This window comes from Schistocerca americana, chromosome 5 (assembly GCF_021461395.2).
Source record: "Schistocerca americana isolate TAMUIC-IGC-003095 chromosome 5, iqSchAmer2.1, whole genome shotgun sequence".
NCBI lineage: Eukaryota > Metazoa > Arthropoda > Insecta > Orthoptera > Acrididae > Schistocerca > Schistocerca americana.
In genome coordinates, this window is record NC_060123.1 from 177,194,812 (window position 1) to 177,211,085 (window position 16,274).

General features: G+C 39.0%; 1 protein-coding gene across 1 annotated transcript in view; it reads left to right on the top strand.

Moving 5' to 3' along the window:
- Window positions 1-14,408, top strand: part of LOC124615417 (cartilage oligomeric matrix protein) — a 394,327-nt gene extending 379,919 nt beyond the window's left edge. Inside the window, exons 22-23 of the mRNA XM_047143289.1 lie at window positions 11,050-11,287; window positions 13,797-14,408. Coding sequence (XP_046999245.1) covers window positions 11,050-11,287; window positions 13,797-13,885 — 327 coding nt within the window. The 3' untranslated portion in view covers window positions 13,886-14,408. The remainder of the gene's footprint in view (window positions 1-11,049; window positions 11,288-13,796) is intronic.
- Window positions 14,409-16,274: the final 1,866 nt, after the last annotated feature.

Consider the following 16,274-nt stretch of genomic DNA (forward strand, 5'->3'; position numbering starts at 1 on the left):
GTCTATAGCTCTTTGGATGTAAGCATTGAAAATAAGAGAAGAGATTGCACATCATTGTCTCATGCCTTCTCTAATTTTTGCTTCTTGTTCCTGATGAAAACTGCTAAACATAGCCACTCCATTCTTATGAAATCTGAGTATCAACCACATGTCTCTGTATTTTAGACTTTCTTTCTTCAGCGCTCTGAACATCTCTTGCCAGATAACATTATCAAATGCCTGTTCCAGGTCTATAGAGACAGTATAAGGTGCTTTATTTTTCTGTATTTGCTTTTCGATAAGAAGCCTCAGTGGCAGAATCGCCTCTTTTGTTCCTAGTCTCCTCCTGAATCCAATCTGATCTTCAACTTCTCTTCAGTTCTCCTCAGAATTATCTTTATGAGAATTTTTGATGCATGCAATATTCAGCTTAAGGTTTGGTACTGTTCACATTCTGTAGCTACGACCTTCTTTAGTGTAGGAACCATGATGCTTTTCTGGAACTCAAATGACACCAATATTCTTGATTAGTTCTGCAGGGATATCATTAATCCCATTGTCTTGTTCTCCTGTAGATCAATAAAAAATTCTCAAAGTCTTCTTGCAGAATGTCATCTCCTTTGTTGTCTTCACCAGTTTCCCCTTCTTTTTGTATTACATCCTCCAATAAAGGTGTTCCAATACACAGTTGCTCAATGTATTCTTTCCATCTTTGCACCATGCCTTCACCAAACAGCAGTTTCCCCTCTTTGTCTTCTACCTGAGAGTATTGTTTTGCATTTGTTAAAAATAATAATAATAATAAATAATTTAAAAAATCTGTTCTGTATGCTATATCATTTCTTCCATTTAGCATATTTTCTTCCACTGCTCTGAACATTTCCTCAAGAAAACTTTCTTTGGCTTTTGTAGCTTATCTATTGGATAAACTCCATAGCCCTCTTTATTCACCTTTTCCTTGTTGGTCAGCTGCATTTTTACATAGCCTTCTCTTTTTGATAAGCTGAATAACATCTTCCGTAGTCCGTTACCTCTTGTTTTTGGATTTAGTTTCCCAACAATCTTTTCTGGTGATTTATATACACCACATTTAATTTGTTCCCAGCTTTCTTCAACTTCATCATGTTGGAAATTTTTAAATAAATAAATTAAAAACTATAATCAGAAAGGGAAAGATGAATTATGAATTGTTGAACTGTCAGCTGAAAATCACCAGTATTAAAATTCCTGTGGTTACAATTATGAGAGGTGAGCTTTCCCTTAGTTTAAATACCACATTTACCCTTGTTTTTAAAGGAAATTAAGAAAAATGAAGTATCACGTACAAAAGAAAACTGTGAAGCAGCTCCCAGCTATGCATGAAATGTTAGAGGACTAAAAACCAAAGTTAATGAATTTCTTATCTGTTTACAGCTTCTAGAACACCTAAAGGAATTTGATATAGTATTTCTGCCTGAGCACTGTGTAAATACAGGAATCCATGTACAGCTATAAATTAGCATCCCATTTCCATATGGGACATATGGACAAAGGAGAGGTTGAGATACACGTAAAAAACAAAATCAAGTTCAGATCTATTGAAACCAGTAGTTTCTGCTTAGATTAACAACTGGAAGCACGTGTTTGTGAATTGCTGCTATCTTTTAAGTAACTTATAATTATTATAGAATGTGGATCCCAACTGGGAAACTTCCAAATATTCATAGAAAAATTTTTAGTCATTATTAAACTACTTAGCATACAAAAAAGCAAATTATAAACTGTGGAGATTTTAATATTAATTTCCTGAAACATTCAGATAAAAGAAACAATTTAAAAAAGTTACTTATCACTTATAATATGAGTTCCGTTTTTAAGTTTCCCACCTAAATACCCAAGAAAGTAGGACAACTATATACAACATTTTGATAGGTGAACATGCACAACTAGCCACACCAAATAACTTATCTGACCTCAGTGAACGATATGGAAACCGGAGTAACAAATGGACAGACAGCAAACAGTTTCAAGGTATTCCTGCAAAAAGCTGACTGGAGAGAGGTGCATATGTGAAAGATGTCATTATAAATTTAATGTATTTATGAATGGATTGCTGTCAACCAGTAGCGGCTCATGCAATATTTTACCAATTTGCTACAATGTGGTGGCCTACAGCCTTTTCACTAACAAGGATTATAATTGTAACTAAATTGAATATATTGATTTTATGAATATAAATTGAACTGTTTAAATATATTTAAATTTTGTTATTAATAGTTCAACATTGTGAGTAATAAAAAACCAATTCCCACAAATCCCTCGTACTCCATGCGCAAAGCTTTAGAGAGCATTTTTCATTTTCCTACGGCACACTCAGGCAATATATTATAGGAACTTGCAAGGGGTATCAACCTGTTTCCACTCATATAGTTTTACTTTACTTATAGTTTCTGTCAAAGGAATCAATGGCCTTTGGAAAATCAACAAAAAGCTTTTGAATTCAGTAATCTGTGGCAAACGATTGACTTCAGTTTAAATATTTGTCCACAACATGATCTGCCCTTCCTAAAATCACCCTGATATTCACCTAAATTGCTCTCCAGTGTTGTTAATACTCTGTTTAGTATAATGATGGAAAATATGTTACATGCAACTACCTAACCAACAAGTTCAAGGTACCGTCTTTGACTGAAACGGAGCCAGTGGACTTCAACTGTTTTGAAGAAATCTATTTCATCCAGTGTCAAATGGAGGCAAAGGCAAAAAGGTAGTTCAAATGTACAGTGAATGATCATACTTGTCTAGGAAATGGCAACAAGGGACAGGAAAGGACACTAGATGCACTCAGAGTGTGTGCCCGGGGGCCTCATTCCACATGTTGAAGAGGCTATTCCAGCATCCACTGAGGTAACAGAATGCAACCAACTGCAGATTGTGGGACACATCAGAAAAAATGATGCCTGTCATCTGGGCTCCGAAGTCATACTTGGATCATTCCAGTGACTGGCAGACAAGGTTGAGAAGATCTGCCTTGCACACAGGGTTTCAATCAAGCTCACAATTTGCACCATTGTCCACATACCTGATTGTGGCCCCTTGGTTCTGAGTTGAGTGGAAGGACTGAACCAGAGACTTTGAAGGTTCTGTGACAAGCGAGGCTGTGACTTCATGGACTTGTGGCAAACAGTTAAGAACTGGAGGTTCCCCCAAAATGAATCAGGTGTGTGCTACATTCAGAGGTTGCTATCCAGGTAGTGGACTGTGTGTGGGAGCACACAAGAGTTTTTTTTAGATTAGGTGACTCTCCATCTAATCCAGATAATGACACTTGTAGAAAAACCAGGACTGTCAGTGTAAGATCAAAAGAAATGCCTCCTGCAGGTGAAAGTATTAAAAATCTATTGGTTAATGGCTGAATTATTCACAACAAAGTGCCTGAGTTCGAAGTGCTCCGTAAAAACAGTCAAGCTCACCTAATACTCAGTATAGAAAGCTGGTTGATACCTGAAATATATAGCAGTGAGATTTTTGGAGAAAAATTAAACATATATCAAAAGGATAGGCTAGAGGGAAATGGAGGTGGTGTATTTGTCGTAGTAGAGAAGAAATTCAAATCCATCAACATAGAAATTGAAGCAGCAAGTGTGATTCTTTGGGCAAGACTCAGTATCAGGGATAGACATAAAATAACTGAATCCTTCTATTACCCACGAGAATTATCTCCTGATGTAACCGAAAACATTAGAGAAAACCTCAGTTCAATTGTATTTAAGTTTCCCAGTCATACTGTAATCACTGCTGGAGACTTTAATCATCCAACAATCAACTGGAAAATAACAGTTTCATTACTGGTAGGTGTGATAAGACATCATATGAAACATTAATAAATGCCTTCTCTAAAACTACCTAGAACAAATAGTTTGGAACCCCATTCATGATGGAAATATATTGAATCTAATGCAACAAACAGACCTGACTTCTTTGAGAATGTCCACATCAAAACTGGTATTAGTGACTATGATGCAGTTATGACAACAGTGATTACCAAAATACAAAGGACAACTAAAACAACAAGAAAGTCAACAATGTGAAAGTGACAGATTGCTACTTACCATAAAGAAGACATGTTATGTTCAGACAGGCACAATTAAATAGTGTTTCGGCCACAGCCTTCATCAGTCAGGAGAGAGACCCACTATTCACATACACCAGCAAGCACACCTCTCACACACATGACCACCAATTCCAGCATCTCTGATTGGAATGCAACTATCATGTGGGAAGCAAGCAGCAGTCTGGAGGAGGTGGGGATAATAGTGTACAGGTGGGGAGAGAGACAAACACTGTCTGGTGGAGTGTGCAGGGACTAGAATGCCAACAGGCACAGCATCAGAAGGTTTGGGGACAGGGAGGTGGGGATAGAAAAGGAGCAAAAAAGGAGAGGAGTGGGGAAATACAGGTGGATGCATTAGCAGAGGGCTGCAAATAAACAGGTGGCAGATGAGATTGGGGAGGAGATGTAGGACAGAAGTGGTGGAAACTGCTGAGTGGAGTGTGTGGGGGCAGTATATTACTGTTGGTTGGGGCAAGAATAATTACGGGAGAGGAGACTATGTTGTAACAATAGTTCCCATCTGCGCAGTTCAGAAAAGCTGGTGGTAGAAGGAAGGATCCTGATGGGTCGGATAGTGAAGCAGCCATTGAAATCAAGTGTGTTATGTTCAGCTGCATGTTGTGCTGCAGAGTGGTCAACTTTGCTCTTGGCCCCAGTTTTGGGTGGGCAATGGAACGCCACTTTAGGAATGGTGGGAAGTACCTTGGGTAGGATGTGCCTCATTTTAGGACATGATGATTGCTAATCAAAGCCCTGGTGAATGATGTGGTTCAGTTGTTCCAGTCTGGGGTGGTACTGGGTGATGAACGGGACTCTCCTTTGTGGCTGGTTCTTGGGGGTGGTGGGAGGATTGCAGGTGTGAGGAGAAATTGCATGGGAGATCTGTTTGCAGACTAGGACAGGTGGATAGTGCCTATCCGTTTAGGCCTTGGTGAGACCTCCAGTATATTGAGCAAGGGAGTTGTCATCAATGCAGATACACTGTCTCAAGGTGGCCAGGCTGCATGAGAGTATTTTTTGGTATTAAAGGGATGGCAGCTGTCAAAATGCAAGTACTGTTGGTGGTTTGTGGGTTTAATGTGGGCAGAGGTGTGGATAGAGCCATCAGAGAGGAGGACATCAACATCTAAAAGGTGGGACATTGGGTTGAGGAGGACCATGTGAAATGGATGGGAGAGAAGGTGTAGAGGTTGTGAAGGAAAGGAGGTAGGGTGTCTTGTCCCCAATTCCAAATCATGAAGATATCATCATTTCACGTGGACCAGACTATGAGTTTGATGTTTGGGGAGGATATGAAGGTCTCCTCTAGATGGCCAATGGAAATTTTGGCATAAGAGGGTGCCATGCAGGTGCCCATTGCTGTGCCACGGATTTGTTTATATACCTTCCCTTCAAATGAAAAATAGTTGTTGGTTACGATAAAGTTAGCAAGGTGTGTGAGGAATGAGGTAGCAGGTTTGGAGTCTGAAGGACATTGGGAAAGGCAGTGTTCAATAGTGGTAAGACCATGGGCGCAAGGAATGTTGGTGCATAGAGAGGTGGTGTTAACAGTGATGAGTAAGGATCCAGGAGGTAAATGGATGGGGATGGTGGAGAGTCGGTGAAGGAAGTGGTTCTTGTCTTTGATGTGGGAGGCTAGATTACAGACAATTGGTTGGAGCTGGTCAATGAGGGCCGAAATTCTTTCAGTGGGGGCACAATAACCACCCACAATGAGATGTCCACGATTGGTGGGTTTGTGGATTTTGGGGAGCATGTAGAAGGTGGGTGTGCAGGGTGTCATAGGGTTGAGGAGGGAAATGGGTTCAGGGGAGATGTTCTGGGAAGGGCCTAAGGCTTTAAGCAGGGATTGGAGGTTGTGTTAGACTTTTGTGATGGGTTCATTCTGGCAAGAGTTTATAGGTGGAGAAGTCAGATAACTGGCAGAGGCCTTCTGCTAGGCAGTCACTGCGATTCGTAACAACAGTGGTGGAACCTTTGTCTGTGGGTAGTATGATTACGTCACACTTTGTTTTGAGGTTGTACATGGGTGTTCTTTCTTCTACTGAAAGGTTGGTGTTCTGGGGAAGGATGATGAGGCTATGTTGGAGGTAAGGAATTCCTGGAAGGTGACCAGCAGGTGGTTAGGTGGGAGGGAGGGAGTGGGGCGGGAGGGTCATGGTTGGATGCTGGTATGAACTGGAAGAGGCAGGGTTCAATGTTGGAATTATGGTGGATTTGATTGGAGGGATTGGCAACAAAGAATTGTATCCATTGCAGGGACTGGGAGAAGGAGGGTAAGTCTTTGATAAATTCAGCATAGTTAAATTTGGGTGGAGAGCTAAAAGTGAGGCCTTTTGATAGGACTGAAACTCCCGTGGAGCTGAGGGTTCTGATGGAAGGGTAAAAACAGTGTAATGGGAATGTTTTGGCTCTGGATTTTGTGGAGAGCTGGTAGGGAATTTTGGGGGATGGGCAAGTTGAAAAGGATGGCTACATAGGGTTTAGATGCTATGAGGGGTGGACAAGGAGGAACACTGTGGGTACAAAAAGGGTTGGAAGTGGTGCCCCGGTGTGGCAGTAGGATGTCAATAGGTTGGATAACTTATGAAGATGGTGTCTGTAATGCTCCTCCAAGCACTGGAGAGCCAGAGATTCAATTTCAGAATTTCAGGTAATGCAGAGTAGTAGTATCTTGCACAGGGAACAGACGTGGTTCTGGAACAATAAGAAAGGCATATATGGAACAGTAAGAAAGGTACATATGTTCAGTAAACGAGACAAAAATCAGTAGTATCATATCTCAGTGAGGAACTTGAAACCTGCAGTACAGCGCAGGAGCAAGTAGAAGAATTATGGCTCAAGTTTATAAGAATGGTCGACCATGCACTAGATAGATATGTACCCAGTAAAACATATCATAATGGGAAGGACCCTCCATGGTATGTAGTCACTGTAAGGAACTTTAAAAGAAACAGAGACTACAGCAAAATGAGTGTAAAACAAAGCATAAAACTATAAACAGAGAGATGCTGAAAGAAACATGTTTGGCTTTCAAGAGAGCAATGTGTGAAGCCTTCATGACTTCCGTAGCAGAATATTGTCAAATGACATTTCACAAAATCCAAGGAAATTCTGGTCATATGTAAAGATTTTTAGTGGCACCAAAGTTAGTGTCTAGCCCCTAATGAATGACACAGGAACTGAAATTGAGGGTAGCAAAGCTAAAGTTGAAATGCTGAACTTAGTTGTCAAATGTTCCTTGGCAAAGAAAAACCCAGGAGAATAGCCCCGATTTAATCCTCATACCACTGAAAAGCTGAGTGAAATCAGTATTAGTGTCAGTGGTATTGAGAAACAGCTGAAATTGTGTCAAATTGAACAAAGCTCCAGGGTCCAAAGGAATTCCTATCAGATGCTATCCTGAATTTGTGGATGAGTTAGCCCTTCTTCTAAATACGATCTACTGTAGATCCCCCATACAAAAAACCATGCCCAGTAGGTGGAAGAAAGTACAGGTCACACCCATCTACAAAAGGGTAGTAGAAGTCCTCCACAAAACTACTGTTCCATATCCCTGAAATTGACATGTTGTAGTATCTTACAACATACTCCGAGTTCAAACATAATGAGATATCTTGAAAAGAATGACCTCAGCGCTAACCAGCATCGATTTCGAAAACATCAATCATGTGAAACCCAATCACACTTTTCTCACATTACATACTGAAAGCTTTGTGTCAAGACAGTCAGGTAGGTGCAATATTGTCAGTTTCCAAAAAGCATTTGAGTCAGTACCACACCTACACTTACTGTCAAAAGTTCAATCATAAGGGGTATCAAGTGGAATTTATGACTGGATTGAGGACATTTTGTAGGGCAGAAGCAGCATGTTATCTTGGATGGAGAGTCATCATCAGATGTAGAAGTAACTTCAGGTGTGCCCAAGGGAAGTGCGTTGGGACCCTTGTGGTTCATGTTGTATATTAATGGCCTTGCAGGCAATAACAGTGACCTCACATGTTTTCCAGATGACGTATAATGAAGTAGTGTCTGAAAGAAGCTGCATAAATTTCCAGTCAGATCTTGGTAAGTGTTGCAAAGGATGGCAACTGCTTTAAATGTTCAGAAATGTAAAGTTGTGCACTTCACAAAACAAAGAAACATAGTTTCCTATAACTATGACATCAAGGAGTCACAGTTGGAACTGACCAACTCGTACAAATATCTGGGTGTAACCTTTGTAGGGATATGAAATAGAATGATCACATTGGCTCATTTATGGGTAAAGCAGGTGATAGACCTTGGTTTATTGGTAGAATTCTGGGGACGTGCAACAAGTCTACTAACGAGATTGCTCACAAATCATTTGTGTGATCCACTCAAGAATATTGCTCAAGTGTGTGGGACTCACATCAAGTAGGACTAACATGGGATATTGTATGTATTCACACAAGGGCAGCACGAGTGGTCATGGATTTGTTTGACCTGTGGGAAAGTGTTACTGAGATGCTGAAGAAAGTGAATTTGCAGACTCTTAAAGGCAGGTGTAAACTAACCCAAGAAAATCTACTAAGCAAGTTTCAAGAACTGGCTTTAAATGACGATTCTAGGAATATACTACAACCCCCTATGTATTGCTCACATACGGATGGTGAGGACACGATAAGAATAATTACAGCACACACACACAGGCATTCAAATCGTCATTCTTCCCTCAGTCCACATGTGAATGGAATGGGAAGAAACCCTAATAACTAGTACAATGGGGCGTACCCTCTGCCGTGCACTTCACAGAGGTTTGCAGAGTATAGATGTACATGTAGATGTAGATTGCAAAGAAATTCCTCTGTAGCTGTAAACATCTCGTTTATTACCTTTGTTATGATGTGGATGTATCAAAGCCACCTTCTACCCTCTTGGGAGTTTTTCTGTTTTCCAATTTTCTCAAACATTTTCTTTTTAAGATTTTCATGGGGTTTTAGTATTCAAGCTTATAGATTAGTTCTAGACAATGAAGAAGCCGATCAAAATTATTTTGCAATTATTTTGAAATATTCAGTGTTATGTAAGCCAAATCATCAAGCCTTCTCCCACACCCCTTAGTTGTTAGATTTACATTTTAAGGAGATCTACCTAATTCTTTAAACATCACTTTCTCCTCCAAAGATCTACCAGAAAATGGCCTGTTTAGCAGATCATCTACACAAAACAGTTTCATATTAAATCTCTTCATATACTCGCTTTTTTACCTCCATCTAGACCATAGCACTTTGACTTCAAGCATAGTAATCATAACTAAATTTAATATATCAAACAATGGAAACTCCAGGTATGAATATTAACACTTCAGGAAAAGATGGATTACTGCTTACTGTAAAGATGATGCTAAGTTGCAGACAGGTACACTTAAGAGACATTTACACATAAGCTATGGGCCACAGCCTTCATCAGGAAAAGAGAAACACACATCATTCATTCACACAAGCAATCTCACCTCAGATGGTATCACTCCACAATTATTCATATGATCCTACAGCAGGTGCCCTCACAAGAGGTTTTTTCTATGCAAGCATCACTTCATAGGAACATTTTATAATGTTACAAGGTGAGTAAATGACCAGTAACTACTGATAGCCTTCAAGTTATTTTTAGATTTCATGGAAAACAGGAAAGTGAATGAGATACCTTTTCTTCCAATCCAGATCTTACATCTAAATGGAGCACCATTATTTAACAAACACTTAAAGTGATGAGTCTAACCAAGGGAATCATATTGACTGTTCAGCAGTTTTGCTTCACTGCACACTTAGTGTTGGATGTTTCATCAGCAGCCCAGGCAAACGGCATTAGGTGTAAGGCTCTGCCGTGGCCAGCAGCAGTCATACGGCATCAGGGGTGTGCATCGGCTGCGGCCTGCTAGCCATGTCACAGTCAACATGCCTAGGCACTGGTGGCACATCAATTTTGAGCAGTGTAAATACTTTTGCTCTGATTCAGTAAGTGCCACTGCATTATTAGTCAGGTGTAACTAACACAGTAAGTGTTTCATAACATGTGAGATGCTTTCATTCTTCAGCAAGGACAGGTTAGGTCGATCTCTTTCTTCTAGGTGACAAGACATGTGAAAATCTAGACAAATGAACCAGCTGATACAGCATCTAAAGATGCTTTGGGGACCAAATATCATCACAGTTGACATAATCTTGTATTTCATTCTACACAGATGAGGAGTAAAGATACTTGGAAGTGGCAGGATGAGAGGCTGTGACCAATGAACAAGTTGTGATTTTCAAACCCATTGTTCTTTGATGGATGTCTTTCTTACTCATCTGAATAGGGGAGCTTCTGGTTACAAATAGTATCTCCTCTGACAGAAACCACCAACCATGTCACATAACTGTGTCAAAAAGTTAAAGTTTAACTAAACCTATCATATCTTGACAAGAGAGAATACACAGATTTTTCCACTGATTAGCCCTGCATTTCATGTCATGATGAGACGATATTGGTACAAATTTTTAAAATCTGCATGGTCTCTGGACTCCTTAAATTGGTGATAAGTCTTAGCATGTTCCTAAAATAGTTATTGGCTAACTACACTGTATAAGCTACTGTGAAAAATTCATTTAAGCAAGATTTTTTAACTAAATTTGTAGGTTTTGTATGCAACTGTCACACACATGCATGCGTGTGCACTGAAAGCAAGAAGTGTGTGACGCATTCTCTATCAAATTGTAGCACTTATGTTTCTGTTTCGGACATTTTAAAACACACTCACCTCTGTATACACTGAAGTTTAATCACAAGAACACGAAAGCAAAAAGTTAATGTATATAACAGAGCTCATTAACTTAGCACAATTTGTATAAATGAACTCCAGTTAACTAGTTTGAGTTCTCTGACATCAAACACCACTAGGAAGATATTTCTCCACTTACTGCATTAGAATAAAAACTTTTTCAATTAGATTATATTGTCATGGTTTTAATTAACAGGTGAAGTTATTGTGGAAAGATCCAAGAAATGTTGGTTGGAAAGAGAAAGTAGCATATCGCTGGCTGCTGCTTCACCGTCCACGAATAGGACTCATCCGTCTTCGTATATTTGAAGGAGAGCATATGGTAGCAGACTCTGGAAACATCTACGACTCATCTCTAAAGGGTGGAAGACTAGGAGTTTTCTGCTTCTCTCAAGAAATGATAATATGGTCAGATCTCGTGTACAGATGCAATGGTAAGTTAAGTCAATATTTCCCTTTTATGTAGCTATCAAACAAGACAAAAAATGCAAGGAATAACAAAAAAAAACTTACCTTAAATATATTTAATTATATTTGTGAAGATGCTTTCTGTAGCAGGAATTAATTCTCGAAACTAAATTATGTAGCAATCTAACTTATCACAGTATCGCAAAATACTATTATTTTGTCCAGAAGTAACTTAAAGGTGCTTCTTATGAAGTCAGTAGCAACACAATTATCAGAGTAGAAATATTTGCTTCCTCTCTCTCTCTCACACACACACACACACACACACACACACACACACACACACACACACACACACACATGCGCGCACAACCAAATAGGATAAAAAGTGTTTAATGTCTGCTGTGGGAAGACTGCATTATAAACTGAACAGAAAAATGTTGATTTTAAGAAACAATGGTAAAATTGAGTTTCAAGGTTGTACAGTGCACAGACTCCACTGGTGTTCACACTCAGAAACAGATCTGATGATGTGTTCTTCATGTTACCTGTGTTAAATCATTATAATTTTTTAAATGAAGCCAAGTCACGTGAAAAAGCCTCAGAACAGAAGATCAAGACACTTGAAATCAAACAACAAAGTCATGGAGAGCCAAAAGCTGTTGCTTCAAAACTACAATGTGAGCAGGTGAACTGAACATTGCACTCAACCAATCAAATAAATTTGCCATACACTAATTTAATGGAAGAAACAAAAGTTTACTGATTTTTTGAGGTTAGCTTACTTTGTCAAGATTGATTTTGATGTTTGAGAAAATGTGTATAGTTTTATCAATAGTCTAATTATATGCACTGCTCAGAAAATAAGTGATACCATGGAGGAAAACATATAATTTAAGAAGTGTTGAGACAACATAAAATAGGGATTTTCTTGGATAGACGAAGATAATTTACAAAAAAATTAGCCCTAGCTAATCAGACTGGGAAAACAGTAAACTAAGACAGTCAAAACTTTGACATGGCAGACACGAAAAGCCTGAAATTGATGGACAGCATGGCTCCATAACATATGTCAATAAGCATTTTTAGCAGGTACTCACAAAGCAAAATCTGACTTGGCAGAATTTTTGTCTTGATTTAAAAATCCATGAACTTGTAATTTTAATATTAAGTAACATTGAAAAATGAAATCACTAACCCAGCTTCCATATGACTGAGTTCACTTAGAATTGATCTGTACTCAAGACGTAACATTAATTTCCATTTTCATACAAAATCTTTTTGTTATGTTAGTCTTAAAATTAGGCGTACAACCTGGAAGTTGTATGTAGATGAAAAGTTCTCAATCTGGAGTGAAAAAGACTGTATTTTTAGATCAAAAATGCATTTATTTCTCAGTGTACTGTCATTTTAGGTCAACGGATTTTGTCCAGTAGAGAGATTCAAATACTGAAGGCCAATTATGTAAAGTCCACAAAACATTAATCTGTGACTGCATAACCTGTTAATATGATCAAAAAGTTTTCCAGCAGCAAGTTTCCTCAGGTGTGGGAATAAGTGGAGCAATAAGGCGATAAAAAGTCCGGAGAATATGGTGTACTCTTTCTTAAGTGTGATATTCTCAATGCAGCTATGAGCGGATTTGAGACTGCTCTTGTTTGCCATTCCACAATCATGTTACAAAAAACATCATTATGTTGATTCACCTGCACTATCTTTATGATTGCCTGCTGTGGGCTCGATAGCTTTTATCAGCAAAGTGAATTCATCCAGAACATAGAATTTTATATTTTTGAGCTTCTTCCATTAATTTAAAATTAACTACTTACACCCATCCCAACTTTTCTGTATGTTACTGAGCATAAATGGAAGTATTTGAACACTACTTAAATTCAGTACAAGAAGACAAAAATGAATTTTGTGGACTCAAAAATATTTCATGGAGATTATACTTGTAGCTGCATTTGCACCATCAAAATGACATCAAGGTCTTTAAATTAAGTAACCAAATGTAAGTCATGAAGATTACTGAAGGAAGTCACAGAGGGAAGCACTTGAAAAGAAATGATGAATGAACGTCGTGAATAAGCCCTCTCAGCTATCGATTTTTTATGCACTTACAGACATACTACAAACCAGTCATTGAATTTTCCTGACTGTAGTACGCCAAAAGAAAATTACTTTTGAAGAAATTACTCGTTTTCAGATATGTCATCCTTTTCCTTGGCACCTACTTAAAAACGTAAACGAGAATATTGTTAGTAGCACACAACAGGAAAACATATGGTAGTTGGCATTATGTAAGAAAATGGCTTTCCTGTAACGGAAGTTAAATGAAATTAGACAAATGGCAATGGCCTCTGCTATCCCCCCCCCCCCACATCCCACCCCCACCCCCCCACCCCCACCCACCTCTTTCAGATTCTTGGTCCCATCAATACCTTACAGCAATAAAATGATTTCCTTAGAACATCTTCTGTTATGGAGATGTGTAATTGTAATTTTCATTTAATTTTATTTCTTTTCGTTTAACAGATAATGTACCAGAGGCAATATACAGGGAACTGCCACCACGACTCCGACAAGAAGTCCATGTTGATACGAGCAGGCCACCCCAAACATGAAGAAAGAGTGTGAAATTGTGAGATGACTGTTTCATGAGAAATAGTGCTTCAAACATGAGAAACGTAAGATTTTTCAGAGTATGGAGTCAAATAATTGTTTTGTGTGCAATGTGCTCAAGATGAACTCTTTGACAGTGTTGTAAATGAAGCACAGGAATGAAGTGATTAAGCAACGCACATCCATTGCCAAATACTGATGGGACTGTTACAGTGACAAGGTTCCATGAACTAACATCAGTAATGAAAAAAATTCTTCCATTTACTGACACATAATAACGTGGAACATTCATTATAAAAAGAAAAAATAGTTTTGTGGAAGAAACATTAAATTGTTACTAATAGCTCATATTTAACTCTGAAACCCTACAGGTATTTCTCATGGGTAATTTATTGTCATGATTTTAAAATGGAGCATATCTGCAGAAAAATTAGTGAATGATGTACATGTGATAAATCAAACATAGTGTGCATTAACGCCTTTTTAAGGTCTTTATATCTTTTCTATAAAACTTTATTCCATCCAGTTGTCTGATACATTATTTTTGTTCTGAACCACTCTAATTTGTCAAACTACCTACCTAATCTTTTACCAAATACAGTGTTACTCTCTGTTACAGAAACATCAGTCATAATATAAAACTTTATAAATCTAGCTTCAGATAATTTGTCCTGATATTTCCGTAATAATACCCATGTTGTGTCTCTATAGCACTAGTGCCAACAATACTTGTGCTACAGTCTTTGACAAAAAATAAATAAATAAATCTGGCTAGCCCCTCTCAATGCACCTTAGAAGCTAGTTCTTGCCTATTGAAACATGTCGCAAATACAAAGTTATTTATTGTATTTTTGCAAGTTTCCACAGAAAAAGTCTATAATAAAATAAATTAAAACCAAGCAATGCACATTCAATGGGAATTCAAACAGGCTTCCTGTGTTTGACATCCATGAAGGGAGCCTTGCCAAAGCTAGTGAACTAGATTTTATTACAGTCTGTTCACATTTGAAGCAAATCCATGCAGAAGGGTGTATAGACTTAATAAGTGACAGTTGATCTTATTGCACATGGCAGCTATTTTTGGCAACTGATCAATTACTAATTCAGCCTGGCAAAATGCATTTGATTTTTTTCTTGTAATCTCACTAAGATTGTGACAATGAGTACATTTAATTTCTTGAGTCCAGAAAGGGTGTTCTATGCATAAGCTACAACTACTCTCTTGTTTCACGCTGCAGACTGTTACTTCAGCTACCTTGTGTTAAACTGCTTAATGGTGACACATCATCCTTAAGAGAGGTCTTCGTCTCCCCCTTCTTAAATCAAGCTATGTACAGTCACAAAAATTGTTAAGAAAACCACTACTGAAGACTTTTGAAGAAAACAATAAAAACAAACTTCACTTTTAATCTAGTAAGGAAAGTTCTAACAGAATTTAAATAATTTACGAGTAAAGGAGACATTCAAATAGCAGATGCATTGAGTCATCAATAAGCTTGCACAAAAGAGAATACAGCGGGACAGCTGTTGCTTCATGTGGGGCAAGTAGAGGAAGAAACAGGTCTGTATATACTGTAAAGACACAAACAACAGCACAACCACAACGAACTGAAGTTTATTCTTCTTTCACATGCAAGCAAACAATAGCTCAGAACACAGACACATACATTGAAACAATCCAGGTAATGATAAAAACAGTTGCTGACAATAAATATAAACACGTGAACAAGTGCCTGTTGCACTGCACTTATAAAGAGGAGGGCTTGGTAAATGATGCAGCAGATGCTGTGCCCTGCGCACAAGTCATATGGCACACTGCTAGTGGCCTTTGGTGGCTGGCCCACGCAGATGCTATCAGCAGAATATTCGAAGTGTAATGTGCCAGCATGTATCTGAACATTACATACAGGGTTGTAGTATCTTTATTTCCTTGGGGAAAGGGCACTCATCTGCTGAGGGTTTTGGGGTGACTGTTGAATCATCCACAGTATCTGCAGCGGACGCTGCAGGTGACAATGGCAGCGCCAGAACTGAGTGGGGGAAGAAGTGGCATGGCCATGGACACACGTGGCAGCTGATCCCTTGCAAACTACCATAAGAGAGGACTGGTGATAAGGGTGCTAATTGTATCTGGATGTCCAGTTTGTCAACATGGTGAAACTGTGCTGACGTTTCTGGCACCAGCTGCTCGGTCAGGGGCACCAGTGTGGGAGGACTTGAAGAACCATCGGGAAAGCCTGGCAGCAGACACCAGGGGAGCTGGACCCTAGAGGAAAGATAGGAGGTGGCAACATCCACAAGGAGGGTGTGTCTGCTGCCACAGCAGGGACACGCCACAAGGCTGGGACAGGTGCTAAGGGAGGAGGCAAAGGTGGACGGCCAGCAGCCATC